Source organism: Lytechinus variegatus, chromosome 18 (assembly GCF_018143015.1).
Source record: "Lytechinus variegatus isolate NC3 chromosome 18, Lvar_3.0, whole genome shotgun sequence".
Taxonomy (NCBI): domain Eukaryota; kingdom Metazoa; phylum Echinodermata; class Echinoidea; order Temnopleuroida; family Toxopneustidae; genus Lytechinus; species Lytechinus variegatus.
This window is the reverse complement of record NC_054757.1, coordinates 14,507,754-14,525,289: the sequence shown is the minus strand read 5'-3', so window position 1 is coordinate 14,525,289 and position 17,536 is coordinate 14,507,754. Positions and strand designations below refer to the sequence as shown.

At 38.8% G+C, this 17,536-nt stretch overlaps 1 protein-coding gene across 1 annotated transcript; it reads left to right on the top strand.

Annotated features, from left to right (window-relative positions):
• Positions 1-9,959: 9,959 nt before the first annotated feature.
• Positions 9,960-17,499, top strand: LOC121432195. The gene is made up of 6 exons (XM_041630049.1): positions 9,960-10,006; positions 10,753-11,048; positions 12,383-12,842; positions 13,544-13,874; positions 14,713-15,499; positions 17,279-17,499. Exons 1-6 carry the CDS (start codon positions 9,960-9,962, stop codon positions 17,497-17,499), a joined length of 2,142 nt encoding a protein of 713 aa, XP_041485983.1.
• The last annotated feature ends 37 nt before the right edge of the window (positions 17,500-17,536 follow it).

Here is a 17,536-nt window from a genome sequence, read left to right as displayed (position 1 = left end):
CATCTGTCTGTCTTTCTCTAATTCTCTCTATCTATATATCTATCAATCTATGTATCTATCTATCTGTTAATTTGTCTATCTTCTCTGTCTCTCTCATTCTTTATCTTTCTATCTATCTGTCTCTCAAATTCTCTATCTCTCTCCCTCTCTAGCATCTGTCTGTCTTTTTTCTCTTTGTCCGTCTATATTTCTATCTATAACATCTCTCTCTCTCCCCCCTCCCTCTATATATCGACCTCTCTGTCTCTCCCCCTCTCTCTATTTATCTATCTATCCACCCGTCTCTCCCTCTTTCTCTCTCTATCTATCTATCCACCTCTCTCTCCCTCTGTCTCTATTTCTATCTATCTGTCTTTCTTGTCTCTATCTATTTATCAGTCTTCTATATCTTTCTTTTGAGGTCATAGGTCACGTTACGACGGACGTATACTTCATTTATAGCTCCCGAATTTCATCTATTTTTTGGACTAAAGGATATTAGAATCAAGGAATACTTCGGAACTATCACATTTCTAAAGGTGTAAAGAAAGCACATTGGTGTCTTCTATTTACTGGAAAACTCTATATCATCGGATCTTTTTGGATTTCATTTTGCCATAATCATGACCGACATGTCTTATGTAGATAAGGCCACACCCCGACGTAGCGCCACGTATGAACGTAATGGCCCGAAACCGGTCTTCATCGCAGCACGGGACATTCCATCGGCAAGAACTCCCCTAACAGGTGAGGACCTATACTGTTGCCTTATAAAATGTGTAAAACCCGAGCATATAGCCGGTATCCAGCGAATTGGTTCATTGTGGCGCATATACCTAACTGAGCACGACGAACGAGTGAAAGTGATTGTGAACGGGTTGTTTCTGCGCGGTGTGACTGTGTCTGTACATGATACGAACCCCTTCACAAAAGCCAGAGATGAACTTATGACAAGGGTTTTGGTCAAAGATGTACCCCTCTCAGTGGGAGATGACCTTATAAGAGCAACTTTGGAAGGGATAAAGTGTAACATAAGAGGAGAGATCATCCGACAGCAGCTCCGCGTCGGTGGACAACTTACGTGCTGTCTAAATGGGGACCGTGTTGTTTACATAGACCCCCCAAGCAAGCCCCTCCCCAGATTTCTAGTCATTGCTAATGTGTTTCGTGCCAGAGCATTTCATGTCGGCCAGCCAGAACGAGAATCAGGAGCAGCGATCTGCTCAAAGTGCTTGGAAAGCGGTCATCATGCGTCTACTTGTAAAAACCCAGTGAAATGTCGTGCATGTAAACAAACGGGGCACCTGAGCCACAGCTGCCCCGCGAAGGCGTCTTCGAGCCATGGCAACGAGGACAATAGCGCTCCACCCTCGACCGAGCAGCCAACGGATGAGTCACCTCACTCTACCGAGTTCCCCCGGCGTGAATCTAGTACGATGTTACGTCATTCGGCAAGGGTTCCCCATGATGACGTCAGCACGGTTGGGAGAAAGACACGTCAAGTCGGCATTTCGGATTTCCTGAGACCAAAAGATACCACTGCAACTGGCGTTGCCACCGATTCTGCTACCGGTTCCGCTCCTGTGGAACATGTCTCGCGTCAAAGATCGAGCGATGTCGAATACGCTTCTCACCGCAGTAGTACAACACGTGATGATGGAGAAGATGAATTCACAAGCTGTTACTCGACTTCAAGTGACGACGAGAAATCACCACTATCGCCGGAAACTCCAACTCCAGACAGGCAAAAACATGGAAAAACATCTACGAAAAGGAAACTGAAAGGAAAGAAAACAAGCAAAAAAGCAGAGTGCAAAGGAAAACACTAGTAGTAAGCGAACAATGAACGAAATGGAAAAGTATAAGTCGATTATGAAATGGAAGAAATTAATTCAAAATCAACAAAATCAATGAATGGTGACTCGACTTCTCTTCATCTTATATCCCTGAATGTGAGAGGAATGCGGGATAAAACGAAAAGAAGCAAAATTATATCGTGGCTTCGTGCACAAAAGACAGATATTGTTTGTTTACAAGAAACTTACTGGACGAAAGAACTTGAACACGAGATTTCATCACAATGGAATGGTCCATGTTTTTTTAGTAATGGGTCTAACCACTCCAAAGGGGTTTCAATATTATTAAGAAAGAGATTACCCCTAGAAATTGTAAACGTCTATGCCAGAAATGATGGAAGGACCGTTGCTCTTAGATTAATGTATAACAATTGTTGCTATTTATCATTGAATGTTTATGCGCCAAGAAAATATTCTGATAATGTCATATTTTTTAAAAGCCTACTCCATTGGTTTAGCAAAATTAAGAAACCTGGAGATATATTAATTTGTGGTGGTGATTGGAATATTATACAAACTTATTTAGATTCTCGTGGCGCATCTCGAGTCTATAAACCACCCAATCATTTCAAGAAATTCATTCAAAAAAATGAATTGGTTGATGTTTGGAGGAAATTATATCCGACAAAGAAACAATTTACTTGGAGACAGAGGTTTTTTGGTATCTATTCTAGATTAGATTACTGGCTAATTTCAGCAACACTATATCCTTCAATGTAGAGCACTGATATACGCCCAGCACTTAAATGTGATCATAATGCCATTTCGCTAAAGTTGAAATTGAGTGGTATTGGGAAAGGAAAAGGTTATTGGAAAGTAAACAATTCACACTTACTAGAACAAGATTTTAAAATCTGTATTAAACATGTGATTAATAAAGTAAAAATGGAATTCATGAATGAAAGTCCACAGCTTAGATGGGAAATGTGTAAAATTAAAATAAAAGAGGTCACTGTGAAATATTCTAAACAAAAACAAGAAGAAAGAAAATGTTATTTTGCAAAGTTACAAGATGATCTCAATAAACAAAGTGAAAAGGCTGATAAAAATCCAAACAAGAAAGAAATTGATAAGTTAGAAACAATTAGAAATGAATTAGATAAACTTTACACATATAAGTGCAAAGGTGCGTATATTAGAGCTAGAGAGAAATGGATGGAGTCTGGCGAAAAGTCGTCCAAGTATTTTTTGAAAAAAGAAACCATAAATGGCAAGAAAAAAGAGATTAATTGTATTGTACAAAACGGTAAAACATTTACAAAGAAAACAGAAATTTTGAAGATTATTAATAATTACTTCAGTAAATTGTACAAAAATAACTATAGCGATAATGATATAAACATTAAATCATACTTAAAAAATATTGAATTGAAAGTATTAGATGAGAAGGATGCACTAAGTTGTGAAGGACTGGTGACAGAAAAAGAATGTTATAAAGCTTTGCTATCAATGCAGAATAATAAGGCACCTGGTTGCGATGGATTGAGCTCGGAGTTTTATAAATGTTTTTGGCCAGACATAAAAGATTTGTTAATCGACAGTCTAAATGAAGGATACGCTGAAGGGGGTTTGTCAGAAAGTCAAAGACAAGGTATACTCACACTGTTATTTAAAAAAGGGGATAGTAGATTATTAGATAATTGGAGGCCAATCTCACTATTAAATATAGATTATAAGATTTTAGCGAGAGTTTTGTCACAACGCCTTCAACGAGTAATCCATAAAATTGTTTCGTTTGATCAAACAGGTTATATTAAGGGGCGTTCAGCCTCAGACAACTTAAGGTTGGTACAAGATGTTATTGATTATTGCAAAATTTTGGAACAACAAGGATTGGTACTTTTTTTAGACTTCAAACAAGCATTTGATTGTGTGAGACATAGCTTTCTTTTCGAAACCCTGTCAAGATTGAACTTTAAAGATTCCTTTATCCAATGGGTTAAAGTATTATATAAAAAAGCTGGGGGAAAGGTAATAAATAATGGTTGGATTTCGAAACAGTTTAAGATAGAAAAGGGTGTAAGGCAAGGGTGCCCTCTATCGGCTTTGTTATTTGTTTTGGTTGTTGAAGTAATGGCGTCACAGATAAGGTCAAACAAGAAAATCAGTGGTATTAAGATTCCATTCCACAAAGAACCATTTTCAAAAGAATTAAAGATCTCACAGTTAGCAGACGACACCGCTCTTTTTGTTAATTCCGTCCAGGCAGGAAATGTTGCAATTCAAGAGGTTATTAAGTTCGGGGAATATTCTGGCTTAAAACTTAATTTAGATAAAACCAAAGTTATGCCACTTAATATAAATTACAATGAAACAAATGGTATATGCAACTTGGAATGGTCTGATGAACCAATTAAATATCTTGGTGTTGTATTATGCAAGAACACAAATGACTTCAATGTTCTTAATTGGTCGGTAAAGATAGATAAAATTAAACGTATTATAAATCTTTGGAAGATGAGAAATCTGACATACTATGGGAGAATAGTTATTATAAAAATGTTACTTGTATCACAGTTAATATACTTAAGCACATGCTATATCATGCCCCAAAATTATATCAAAGAACTTAATAAAATAATTCATTCATTTTTATGGAATTCTAAAAGAGAAAAAGTGAAAAGAGCTTACATTATTAATTCACCCCAATATGGTGGTTTGGGTATGATTGATATAGATTCCAGATTGAAATCACTCACACTTTCTTGGTTACCAAAAATTGTTAGAGGTGATGAACCACCATGGATATATATTTGTGAGTTTTGGTTACATAAATTAGGCGGTATACCTTTATCTATTCAATGTAACTGTTCTCCTATAGACATGATCAAATTATGCAAAAAATATTCATTACCTACATTTTATACAGACTTACTTACTTCATGGGCTGAACTTCACTATCTTAATATATTCGAAGTAACTCAATTTGAAAATGAAATCATATGGAATAATTCAAATATAAAACATGAAAACAAGTTATTGTATTTCAGAAAATGGTACAATAAGGGTATAGTTAAAGTACACCATTTAATTGAAAATGGTTCATGGAAAAACTCCGAAAGTATTACAGACTTACTGTCGATGAATTCTCTTTGTATCTTATTTCAATATGCTAAAATTAAAACTGCTTTTCCAAAATATTGGTTCGATAAGTTGAACACTGCTCAGCTTGAAAATCGCCATGATCAACCAACGCAAAACGACAAATTTATTCAAATTAAAACTGGTGACTCAATTGACATTACAATATCAAAAACAAAGCAATTCTACAAATATTTTGTAGATATAAAAAAGAATTTACACCCAACGGTGTTATATTTTTGGCAAGACAGTCTATCACTTGCAGAAGATTATGATTGGAGCAAATTGCTAAAATTTAAGTTTGGAAAATTATTTAATAACAGAGTTAAACAATATAATTTCAAATTGCTGCATCGGATTTTGCCGTACAAAGAGAATTTAGTTCGATGGAATATCACATCAGACATGACTTGTAACCATTGTAAACAAATTGAAACTTTAGATCATGCTTTGTTGTATTGTCCACATGTGAATTTATTTTGGCAAAAACTACGGTATTTTATTAAGATCCAGTTTAATGTGAATATTCAGATTAATGAGAAAACACTATTGATTGGCCACGATGTTGAAAATGAAAACATGGCTTTTCTTAATGTAATTTTGGTTTTCGCACAATACACGATTTATAGAGTCTATATGTTGGCTCAGTTCACTTCAAAAAAATTCAGTTATTTTTCTATGTTGTCAGATTTCAAGAGAGAATTAGTCATTAATTTAAGATTTCTTGAAAAGAGTAATAAGATAAAACTAACAGAAAAACAGTACAACGAAATCAAAAGCCTGTGAAATGTGAAACTAATTATATATATATTGTTTGTGTTTTGTTTATTGATTTCAATGTAATAGAGTAACAATATAAAAATAATATCACAAAAAACAGTATAATGAAATCAAAGGTGGTGAAATATGAAAGTAATTGTATTTATTGTATGTGTTTGATTATTGATTTTAATGTAATAAATACCTCTGATGAGGACAAAAAAAAAAAAATATCTTTCGGCAGCTTCTAAGTGTATCAATCCATCAAACTTCAATTTGTCTTTCCATTATAAGTATCTGTTTATTTTGATTTTGCCTGTCATTCTATTCATTTAGTTAATAATTTATTTTTAGAAAAAAAAATATCATAAACAACGCGACTGCAAAAGCATGTTCGGATTTCACTCCTGACTGCCACATGAAGTGCCGAGGAACTCTGTGCTCTGATTAGTAACTGTGCAAATTGCATGCGGTGGTGGACTCGCCTGTGTCGCACGCTGCATGCAACCAGCGACGTGTGTAGACTCTTCACTAGTCGCTTTTTGGCTACTTTTCCGGAAAATGCCTTCGCCAGGGTGTAAAACGGAAACGCGCGGCCGGCTCGGCTCGCGTCGCGCCGCGGGTCGGCCGGCTGCGCTTGCCACGTTTAACGTTTGCGTTTGACTTGCGACCTGTTTCTGTTTTTATGTGCGAACGTACGGTAAACGTCTCCTCCGAACTGTTTCTGTCCCCGGCCGGTCTGTCTCTTGCTCTTATTCTTGATCTTATGTGAAGTTGGAGCGATAGTCCTGAATATCATGTAGATAAAGAGAAATTTGAGGAGCAGACTATGATGATAATGGGCAACGAACGTAGAGGGCAGCAACACACAAGCGTGTTGCTCTAAGGAAGGTCAACTCGATACGCGCATGCAACTGAGCTGCGCGCATATTTTATTGTTCATGACAACGAAATCAAATGCCGATCAAATACAACAACAAATTAGTAGTGATCAAGAAACGAATATGAAAGAATATGACTACAACGATATCAAAGATAACATTAAAAAATATGTTGAAGGATATACATAAATATGAAAACATAATTTGATATTTAAAACTTTACAAATGCAAGTTTCAGGAAACTAAAATCATTACCAAATCGGTGATTGTTGTTATCAGCGATTTCACCAGACGGCTGAATTAGGTGATTTGCGCCGAGACGATTTTGTGACCACTCGCAAAGCATTTCGGGATTGAATATGTCCCCCTTATTTTCTCTGGGCTCTTCGCTGAACCCATCATCATTCTATGCTTAAGCTACATTATACTCCGTCGTCTGCTTAGATTTCAACCCCCTAGTCTAGCACTGGTACTTGTTCTGCTAGGCGTCGATCAGCATTTATCTGCAGTCCATATAGGCCGTGACTCATTTATTTATTTATTTATTAGAGCAGGCAGCAATGCCAATGGGTATTAAAAAAATAATTCACGTATCTATCAGTAGTATGTTATCATTTCTTTTCACCATTTTCCCCAAAACTTATAAATTTAGAAATACATTCCAATCAGTAATAAGTGAAGTCTACATCTAACCTAGATCTTGATCATGTTGATCGATAGACCAAAAGCTTCAGTCTCTGTATTTTGAAATTTTTGGTTGCTCTGCTGAACTGCGCTGGCTCACTCACCGATGGAGATTATAGTAAAATGTCAGAAATTGTTGAATAAATCCCCAGAAACGACGGTTATTCCTGTCTAGTTGATCGATAGACCCAAGTCTAAAGATCTAACTTTATTTGTCTAACTAGACAAATGCTCTGACCAGTCTCGATCTGTTTGTTGAAGATGTTGTTCCACACTGGATATCTAAGTAGATCTAGAATATATATAGATCTAGCACGACTTGTTGGTATGAGATAGTCTATGCAACAATAAAAAATACTAAAATAATAATAAACTAAAAACAGATGAATTCCACATTGTCTTTATAGTATAGGACGCCTAAATCTAGACCATTTGATGGTTGGTCCAAACAAGCTAAGTTTGGTTCAATTAAGGCCAGTCTGCATGGGCTAGCCGCTAGTTATGATTTTTTTTAGTCCGTTAAATGCCTACAGGGTAAAGTCTAGATCTAGAACTAGAAGATTTAATGGTTGACAAGTTACCGTTAGGCCTTACCGTTAGGCATGAAATCTTTAAAATTCAGTTACAAAATGCATAAAAATAAAATCACGACGAACTCAGTCACTTTGCTCTTTCACTTTCGAAATTTCTCCAAAAAAAAATACGCGTTCTGCCAGCCAAGCCCAGGCAATGCAGGCCCAGGAAAATTTACCAATTCTTGCAATATGGCAAACAAATTATGTAAAAGTCTTTGATTGCACAGAATCAATGGTCAAATTAAGATATGGATGCTGTCTATCAAATCTACTTTCTGCCCAAAATCATAAATTAAGATGGTGTAAAATCTATCTAGCTCCCATTTCTTCTAGTCTAGGCCTAGATCTAAGTATATCTAAGGTTAAGTCTAATGCAGAACGATGATGGCACTCTGCAAACGATGTAACAATCAATTTCCCAGAATTGGCTGATTTTTCTTAGAAATTATTGAAGAAAACCAGGGAAAATGTGAATAGGTGGCCGTTTATTCAAGCTTTAATTTGGCTTTGGAAGTTTGGTTGCTCAATGATTATCGACCTTCGACGCGACGCAGCGCCTGGCTGTGCAGCTCAGCTGCAGCGCAGCGCGCAGCCAATGCAATGCATCCGATGCATGGGTTTTTTTTTTCGCCGTCCATAGTCTCGGACTCGAAGTTGAAATTTAGACCCGGATTTCGGGGATTCGGCGACTTGATTTAAGATTTATAGACTTAAAAGTCAAATGCAATTTAAAATTTGAAATCTGACCTTGAACAATCATCGTTGATAAACATCAGCCCTGAAGCAATTGCACTTCAAATCAGACCAGGCAAATTAGACGTCATTGTGTATGTTGCTAGAAGATCTATGACGAGTCGACTGAAGCCCCAGCGCATCATCAACGTTACTAGTAGCTACGCGACCGGCCCAGACTCGGCGCACCCAGGCCAGAAAAATGACCTCGACTATTACGGTGGTTGTCTAAGAATTTATTAGTGGTGCAGCGAAATTCAGCAGAGGAAAATAAGAGATAAGTGGTATCCTCGTCATAGACTTAATATTCCAAAATGAGAAAAAATGTCAAAATCATGATTATTTAAGCTAAATAATTTCTTTAAAAATAAAAGTAATATTTTTAATATTTCTACCTAGAATAAGCGACCTAATAATTGTTCATTAAAAATATTTGAAATTAACAAATGAAAAAAAATCAACTCGACAAATTTCCGAAAAGTCCCCCTTATTTTTTAGAGTGGTCACAAAATTCGAGCGGAGTTGACCTTCCTTAGAGCAACACGCTTGTGTGTTGCTGCCCTCTACGTTCGTTGATAATGGGTTATTAAAGCCTTTAATAAACGTAGCACAGGAAAATTGGTGTGGATCATCAACTGTACGGTAAGACGCTCCTCGATCCGACCTCGACTCTGCGTAGTATATCCTTGGCGGAGCTGAGGTGACCAAGAGAGCAGCAAAATCCGACTAAGTGTTCTACTGTTTCGTCATATGAGTCACAAAGGGGGCAAGAACGGGTGGAGGACTTTCCTAATGTGTACGTGTAGAGGCGACACGTGGATGAAAGTAATCGGGCCCTGACAATGAGCGCCTGTCGGGGGAATGTTTGCAGTGTGGTCGTCGGATATAGGCCTACTAATTGGTGGTGGAGGGTGGGATGTCATCAATCCAGAACTTGAGATATGATTATTAGTGACTTTGCACAGATGCCCTGTGCATCAAGATTATTGACGGCAATGTAGCGCAGTGATGCTACTGTGGTAGTATCGCAAATAGGCTTGGCCTAATTTTTCTAGATATTTTTTTGTGAACTATCATATCAAATTTTTCCATTGAATTTTACATGTACGGTACCAGTATTGTGGAAAAATACTGTTGACCATCACCAGAGCCTATAGACTATGGATAGTAGTATGGTTCTCTGGCTCTGCCACTGTCATGACTGCTCTGGATAGCCCAGACAATACAAAAGTGATACTGTGATAGAGAGGATGGACAATATTTAATGCATTGCCATGGTTTGGAAGTGGTCATGGATGGAGGATTGACAATGCATTTATGTCGGAATATGTTTGCAAAATAAGTCAACCAGGTAAACAAGGACATCTAAGGTATGCTTCAGCTGGCAAAAACTGAAAAGTGTTTGCGTGAACATGCAACAAAAGACGTTCATCAGAAAAGCAGGCGTGCTAGAAGTAAAGTTAGAACTATTAGAAGCAGCACCCAACTAATGTTAGGCCTTCGATCAGTCTTTCAAACCTTGTCTTCAAAGTCATTGATCACAAAGAGGTAAGAAGCCACTTTTGTAAAAACACACACACAAAAACAAATATGAAGAACCCAAACAGTGCGATTATGTTTAGGGGATCTGTCTGGTGGGTTAGAATCGAATCGCTGCTGCCTCTCTAGACTCCACTATCCACCGTGATCGTACAGTATACCCAGTTGTTGTGTGTCCGGACGATCAATTTTAGAATGTCATTTGGAAAAATTTACAAGCGAAGTTTCATCAATTTTTAGTACAAAATGCTGGGATATATATTATAAACAACAAAATAGATAATGATTACAAGTAATGGATTCATATTTTTAGTGTAATCCACAGACAAAAAGAAGGCTTCAAAAAGATAGTGTCCGGACACCCGACCCCCCATCCTACTACTGTACATAAGGAGTCATCACTGTGCTTGATACTCTAGTTTATGCTCCTTTTAGGATTTATGAATCTGCCTTGAATTATTGAATTTTAACCCCTAAGCGAGTGTAAGAATTGTTAATAAACTCCAAGGAAGGAGGATAATGTGATCAAGTTGATGTTAATTCGGGTTTTACGGCGCGTACCAATCAGATGTGAATATTTATGCCTGTGATGTGATCTTGGGTCTTTGTTTATAATTTGTGACATTGAATTGAATTTGAATTTATTTATTGTATTTGTTTCTTTAGTCATTCAGGTGCAGCAGCTATTACCTCTGAAGTGATGCCCTCTACCATGAATGCTGGAGTGGAGCCTTCTACAGAGAAATCTGGAGCAAGGTCTCTTAATGGAGACGCTGGAGCAGAGCCTCCTCGGAATGCAGGAGCAGAGTCTGATGGAGATGCTGGAGCGGAGCCTCCTACTAGAAATACTGGAGCAGGCTCTCCTAATGGAGACGCTGATGGAACGAAGCCTCCTTGCGGGAATCCAAGAACAGTACCTTTTTCCCGGAATAGGGCCATGCCTGATAATGGTGACAATACAGGTGTCTAAAATATGATTCATGTTTAAGTTAACTATAAATGATAACATTAATGCGTAAGGTGGAATCTCTGGAAATAAAGATTTTTAAATACTGGATGAATTTTAAAAAAGAGAGAGAATAAAAACTAGTGCACACCTGGGCTCTGTATCACAAAGATTAGCGATCAATCGCTTAATGAATTGACCGATCAGTATCAATGTTACATGCGTATTTGGTTTAAAATACTGACCAGGGACCAATCAGTGCGCTTCTTTCATATTTGCAATTCATCGCAAACCTTTGTGTTACGGAGCCCAGGTTACAAGGATGCATATTGAATGTAGGATCTTATGGCCACTGCACTGTCGATTATTAAAAATGCCTTGCTCATGGCATGGGCATAGGTGCTGTGGAGTCAGGTGCTTTAGACCTCTCAACCACGGCATCTCTACAAATGAATGAAACTTATTGGCCCAAATGCACAAAGGTGGTTTTTAAATCACGTTCATTTAAATCACAATGGGATTTAGTAAAATCAAATTAGAGTTACACCAGTGGTCCTAAAAATGAAACCTTAGGGTACTAGTGTGATAAACAATGAGGTATACATGTATGATTATAAAACAAATATAGATTGCTTTGCATTTGGATGACAGTGGAAATTGCTCCCTTGGTGCTTTTTGTTTTGGCCTCGGGGTGATAGCAGGGCCGGTATAATAACCACCTCGGGGATGATGATTTATGGTCATGCGTAGTCAATAATTGTATAATGTACATTTGGGTTCAGGGTGATCCCCCCCTCCCCGGAATACTCAAATGAGCCTTGGGAACTCCCCATTCATTGCAATGTTAACGATTATAATCAAATGATTAGATTTTAGACTGTTGTGAAAAATAACCCCTGAAAGAAATTTTGAAAATGTCTTTGTACCTGGTGTCCACACGCTGTTATAGCGTGGACCTGAATAGAGAGACTAGTGCAAGGACCTGTCAAAATGGTCTTTAAATTTTTTATCATTGTTGATTCTTGCGTTTAAATGCACATGTTCTTGGAATTTGTACATCTGGGGGGCCGTTTCATGAAGTTGTCAGCACTGACAAGTTGTCAGCACTGGTAAGTTACCTTACCATAGTACATTCAGGGGCCATGCCTTTCAGCCAATCAAAACCAAGGATTTCACTGGAATAGTCGGCACTGACAATTTAGTCAGTGGTGTCAACTTTCATGAAACGCCCACCTGACCTGTCAATTACCAATCCCAATTGAAAATCTACTGTATCTAAATGTACTTAAAATCAAATCAATTTTCTTGTGACTGTTAATCGGTCTTACCAATTTATCATTCCCATTTCAGTTTACCTGCTCTCTGATGGCTGGAGACAGTCACTGCCATATCATGACCATGAGTGGGTGTCCAACACTTTCTTCAAAAAGTCAGCAAGAGGAAGAGCTGAATTCGATATGTCCAAGATCACCCAGCTGTGGTTCCACCCTCCTGAGCCAATGACATACCAAGGCCAACCACCCAAGCCCAGTCCATACTTCGCAACCCGACTCTTCCTGTGGATGCCTCGCAAGCTCTGGCGAGTGAAGCTGGTCTGTCCGCACGAGGAGTGCCACGGTCAGGAGCTTACATCGGCCGGGGTGTATCCCACGGTGCGGCCTGTCCTGAACGTAGATGGATTCTACAATATGGCAGGAGAATACCTGGAGTGCCGTAGATGTAATAGGAAGATTATCAGTTGGAGTAAGCCAGTCTTGGATCAACTTGATCCTTGTCACCGGATACAATTCCAAGTAGTGCTCACATATAGGTAGGTTCAACTTTATATTATGATGTAACTAAAGCTTGCAAGATGGTGTCCACACATGGAAAAGAACAAAGAGATGCTTGAGAAATATTAAGCCTGAGCAACCAGACATATTCCAATTATCCAACTTCTACCAAACAAACCCCCTGCCCCCTTACACTGACTTCTTAAGTTCAAAATATTGCACATTTTTTAGACCAAATTTTGGGTGCCTTGATACATGGTTCTGAGTTAACAATCTGTTAGAGTTAGACCCAAAATTGCTCCTGAAAATGTGGTTTTGTGGTCAAAGTCAATGCAATTGGAGTTTTCTGACCTTCACTTATTCGCAATTTCATTTGCTGACATAATTGTTCTTAGCATATTTTGCTTCAACAGGTGCTGCAATGACTTTGACCAAGAAAAAAACAAAACAGGAAAGTAAAAAGATATATCGACATTTCATGGCAATAAATCACATATATTTTCAAACATCCTTTTTTTCTTCAAACACAGTCATTACGAATGCTGAAAACAATATGCATGGTTGAAGCTTTATTTGGTGTAGTAGCAAAAGAAGAGTTTGTAGGTGAATAAGATATATCAGGCTTTGAGAAAGTATAGTGGCCATTATTCATCCAAAGTTGGTCTGGTAAGCACTAGTTTTCCCTGAGGCGAGAGGCCTTCACTGAAATATATATCATATTGATTCTTTTGTCTTACAGATTTGCTTGTGACATGAGCATTATTACCATGATGCGTGACAGGTCACGTGGGAACAGCCCCCTCCAGTTGTTGCGAAAGTTGAGAGAGACTCACACCGGTGCTTGGCTTAGGAAGACCGCCCTTTACCTATGCGCTGTTAAGCAGTTCACCGGCAACAGGGAGAGGGACCTGGTAGATTGTCCACAGTGTACACCACCACCCAAGATGCCCTCGCTTCCCACGCATAGTTGGCTTCTCGGGGTCTACCACAACGATGTTATGGAGCGCATTGATGTAATTAGGGCGAGCATCACGTCGGTATTTGGACGGATTCTCAAGATTGATTCAAAGGTGGGATATGGCACTGTTCAGAATGGTTACTTGCCACTTGGTTTATATAATCCAGTCAGTCTAACAAGAATTAGAGGTATCTGGAGTAAGTAATATTAGGGCTTGTCCATAGGGGCAATTCACTCTTATAGGCTTGTCGTGGTAGCGAGACACTTCTGAAAAAAAATCAGGAGGATCTTAGTTAGATTAAGAGGTCATGGTAAGGTCTTTTGGCTCGAGAAAGTTACCATGACTTTGTTCAGACAGGCACGACTCTTGATATTTCTCCATTCTTCTAATCCAGCTTCCTTTTACCCATCCTCCCACCTTACTTCACCAAAACTTAATTTGTCTGCATAAGGCTTCTGAATTAATGTACCTGTATTAGAATTTAAACTCTGGAGCAGAGCTGATAAACTTGCCCTACATAGACATTTTTTCAACCTCGGGTTTTTAGAATCGTTGACCAGGGAAATTGAAATTACTTTAGTACCAGGGTTTTCCACAACAGAAAATTTAAACTTAAACTTGTTAGAATAGAAAGTCCTTTTGGCCGGGTTCAAGCTCTGTGATTCAAGATGTACCCAAGTGCAATGTAGCCTTATATGGTCAATGGTGGATTCAAAGTTCACTACTAAAATTAAATTTGCAATTTATTTTCATTTTGACATGTAGTGAGATGCTCCAAAAAGCTTTTTACAGACCTAGCCCCAAGTCGCTAATCATTAAAGAAAATAAAACAGATGCATTTGATTGAATATTCGCCTCATTTTGGGATGATTTTTGTAATATTTGATGGTGCAGTTGAGAATTCAATTCTTTGTAAATTGTGTCTTTCTATGACTCATTGCTTGCACAGATCACAAAAAAAATTACTGGCGAGGGTTCTAGGACTGCCACTTGGACAACAAATGTTGGGAATGAGCATGGACAGATTCTGATGTCTGTTATAACTGATGCTGAGGGAGAAGGTCTGCACCGCATGACCCAAGGCATCGTGAAACGATATGAAAAAGCCAGCCAGCCACATCCAGAGCTCCTGTATGTGGTTAAAGACTGCTGCGGAGAAGAGTCCAAGCTTTTCAGAGAGTGGCCCAACTTACCGGTGCGACTGGACATCTGGCACTTCATGACCAGACTTGGAAGAGGATGCACCAACAAGCAACATCCACTGTACCGTTTCTTCCTGAGACGGTTGTCAGACTGCATCTTCACATGGAGTGCCGAGGACATAGACAAGATTGTGAGGGCAAAGAGGGCGGAACTAGCAAAGAAGCATATCACTGGCCTATCAAGTAATGACATCATCAAGCGAATAGGGCGGAAAGAGTTGACAAAGCACTGCAGACGGGCGACCAGAGGCACAGAGGAGACTACTCGACTGATTGGAGATCTCCTAGCTGCCTTGGATGGAGATCAAGGGCGTGACACCCACGGCATTCCCCTCTTTGACTCTGATAAGATCCGGCAGATTTGGGAGTCAGAGAAAAAGCATGTTGCCTGCATACAGGATCCTCCCGGTGTTGCACTGTACACTAAGACAGGAGAGATAGTCAAGGGTGGTGTCTTGTTGCCATTAGTCAAGTGTGCCAGAGGGATCAAATCACTGGGATCCTTTCATCTTTATCTGAACCGGTTCATCCCTGGTAAGACCTGTATTTTGGGGGGTCATTTATTTGTAAAGAGATGGATGTCAAAGCCCTTATAATCCTAATGTCATGAATACTGATAGATGTGGTTTACCTACCATACTGTTGCCCGAGGCATCATGTTTCGCGTTTAGGGTTTGTCTTTCCTGTTTTTGTTCAATTGCAATAATTGAAAAAATGTTTGATCAGTCAATTGCAAACTTGATTCTCCCCGTTCCCACTGTTGTGCAATCCTGTACGAAAGCCATGATTGGCCTTTCATAACCAATCGCGAAAATGTTGGAACCATTAAAAATTTTTCTATGATTGATAAGATTGCCACAACTGATCTGATATGATCTGATAAGATCATTACATTTACTCCACGATTAAGTACGCCGTTTGAATCATGGCCCAACTCATGAGAGTGGAAAGTAGGTATTAGAGGGGGAAATGAACTGATAAAGTTTTGGAGTTACAATGTCAAAGGTTATGGGATTGAAAAGGCAAGGAAGATAGCTCCGCGCACTGCAGACAGTCAGCAGTGCGCGGAGCTAGCTTGAGTTGCTTGCCCCCTTTTCAATCCCATAATGCATAATGGTTCTGAATGCCGATAAACCTTATGGCAGGAGAATGTATTTAGACTGCTTGCAATCAAGAATCTATCTAGTTTATTCAGTATATGAAATAAATGAATATATATATCTGTTTACATAACTCTTTATAAGGATGAGTACATTTTTGTCTCACCTGCGTAGCAGAGTGAGACTATAGGCGCCGCTTTTCCGACGGCTGCGGCATCAACATCAAATCTTAACCTAAGGTTAAGTTTTTGAAATGTCATCATAACTTAGAAAACATATGGACCTAGTTCATTAAACTTAGACATAAGTTTAATCAAGTATCACCAAATATCCTGCATGAGTTTCACGTCACATGACCAAGGTCAAAGGTCATTTAGGGTCAATGAACTTTGGCCGATTCGGGGTATCTGTTGAATTACAATCAAAACTTTAAAAGTTTTTGGATCTGATTCATGAAACTTGGACAAAATAGTAATCAAGTATCACAGAACATCCTGTGCAAGTTTCAGGTCACATGATCAAGGTCAAAGGTCATTTAGGGTCAATGAACTTTGGCCGAATTGGGGGTATTTGTTGAATTACCATCATAACTTTAAAAGTATGTTGGTCTAGTTCATAAAACTTGGACATAAGAGTAATCAAGTATCACTGAACATCCTGTGCGCATTTTAGGTCACATGACCAAGGTCAAAGGTAAATGAACTTTGGCAATAATGGGGGTATCTGTTGAATTACCATCATAACTTTGCAAGTTTATAGATCTGACTTTTGAAACTTGGACATAAGAGTAATCAAGTATCACTGAATATCCTGTGCATAGTTTCAGGTCACATGATCAAGGTCAAAGGTCATGTGAGGTCAATGAACTTTGGCCACATTGGGGGTATTTGTTGAATTACCATCCTATCTCTGTAAAGTGTATTGGTCTAGTTCATAAAACGTGGAAATAAGAGTAACCAAGTATCACTGAACATCTTGTGCGAGTTATAGTAGTTTTCAAAGTCAGCACTGCTCCTATGTTGAATCGCGTGATGCAGGTGAGACGGCCAGAGGCATTCCACTTGTTACCTGAATTGCCCATTACCATGAATACAGGAATGTGTGGTTTATGGAAAAGGGGGCAAGAATTCTGAAATTTTCTCCCATGTATTCTGCATAAGGATGATCAAAATAATAACACTTGTGTATATTTGTTTTTCCTTCTGCCGAAAAGGGACATCAGCCAACAGTGTCCACTTCCAGGCCTACCTGCTTGATGGGATACATCGCTGGAATTGTAACCGTGCAAGGGATGCACTGGGTACCGCTGGACCCTCCCATGCGTCATATGACTCCTACGAATCCCACATCAACCGTTTGACGGAGGAGCTGTTCAGCCACACGATAAATCCAACATTCGTAGCACCACGGGAATACACCAGTAAGATTCTATAACTTTGGAATCTCATTTTTGTCTCACCTGCATACTGTC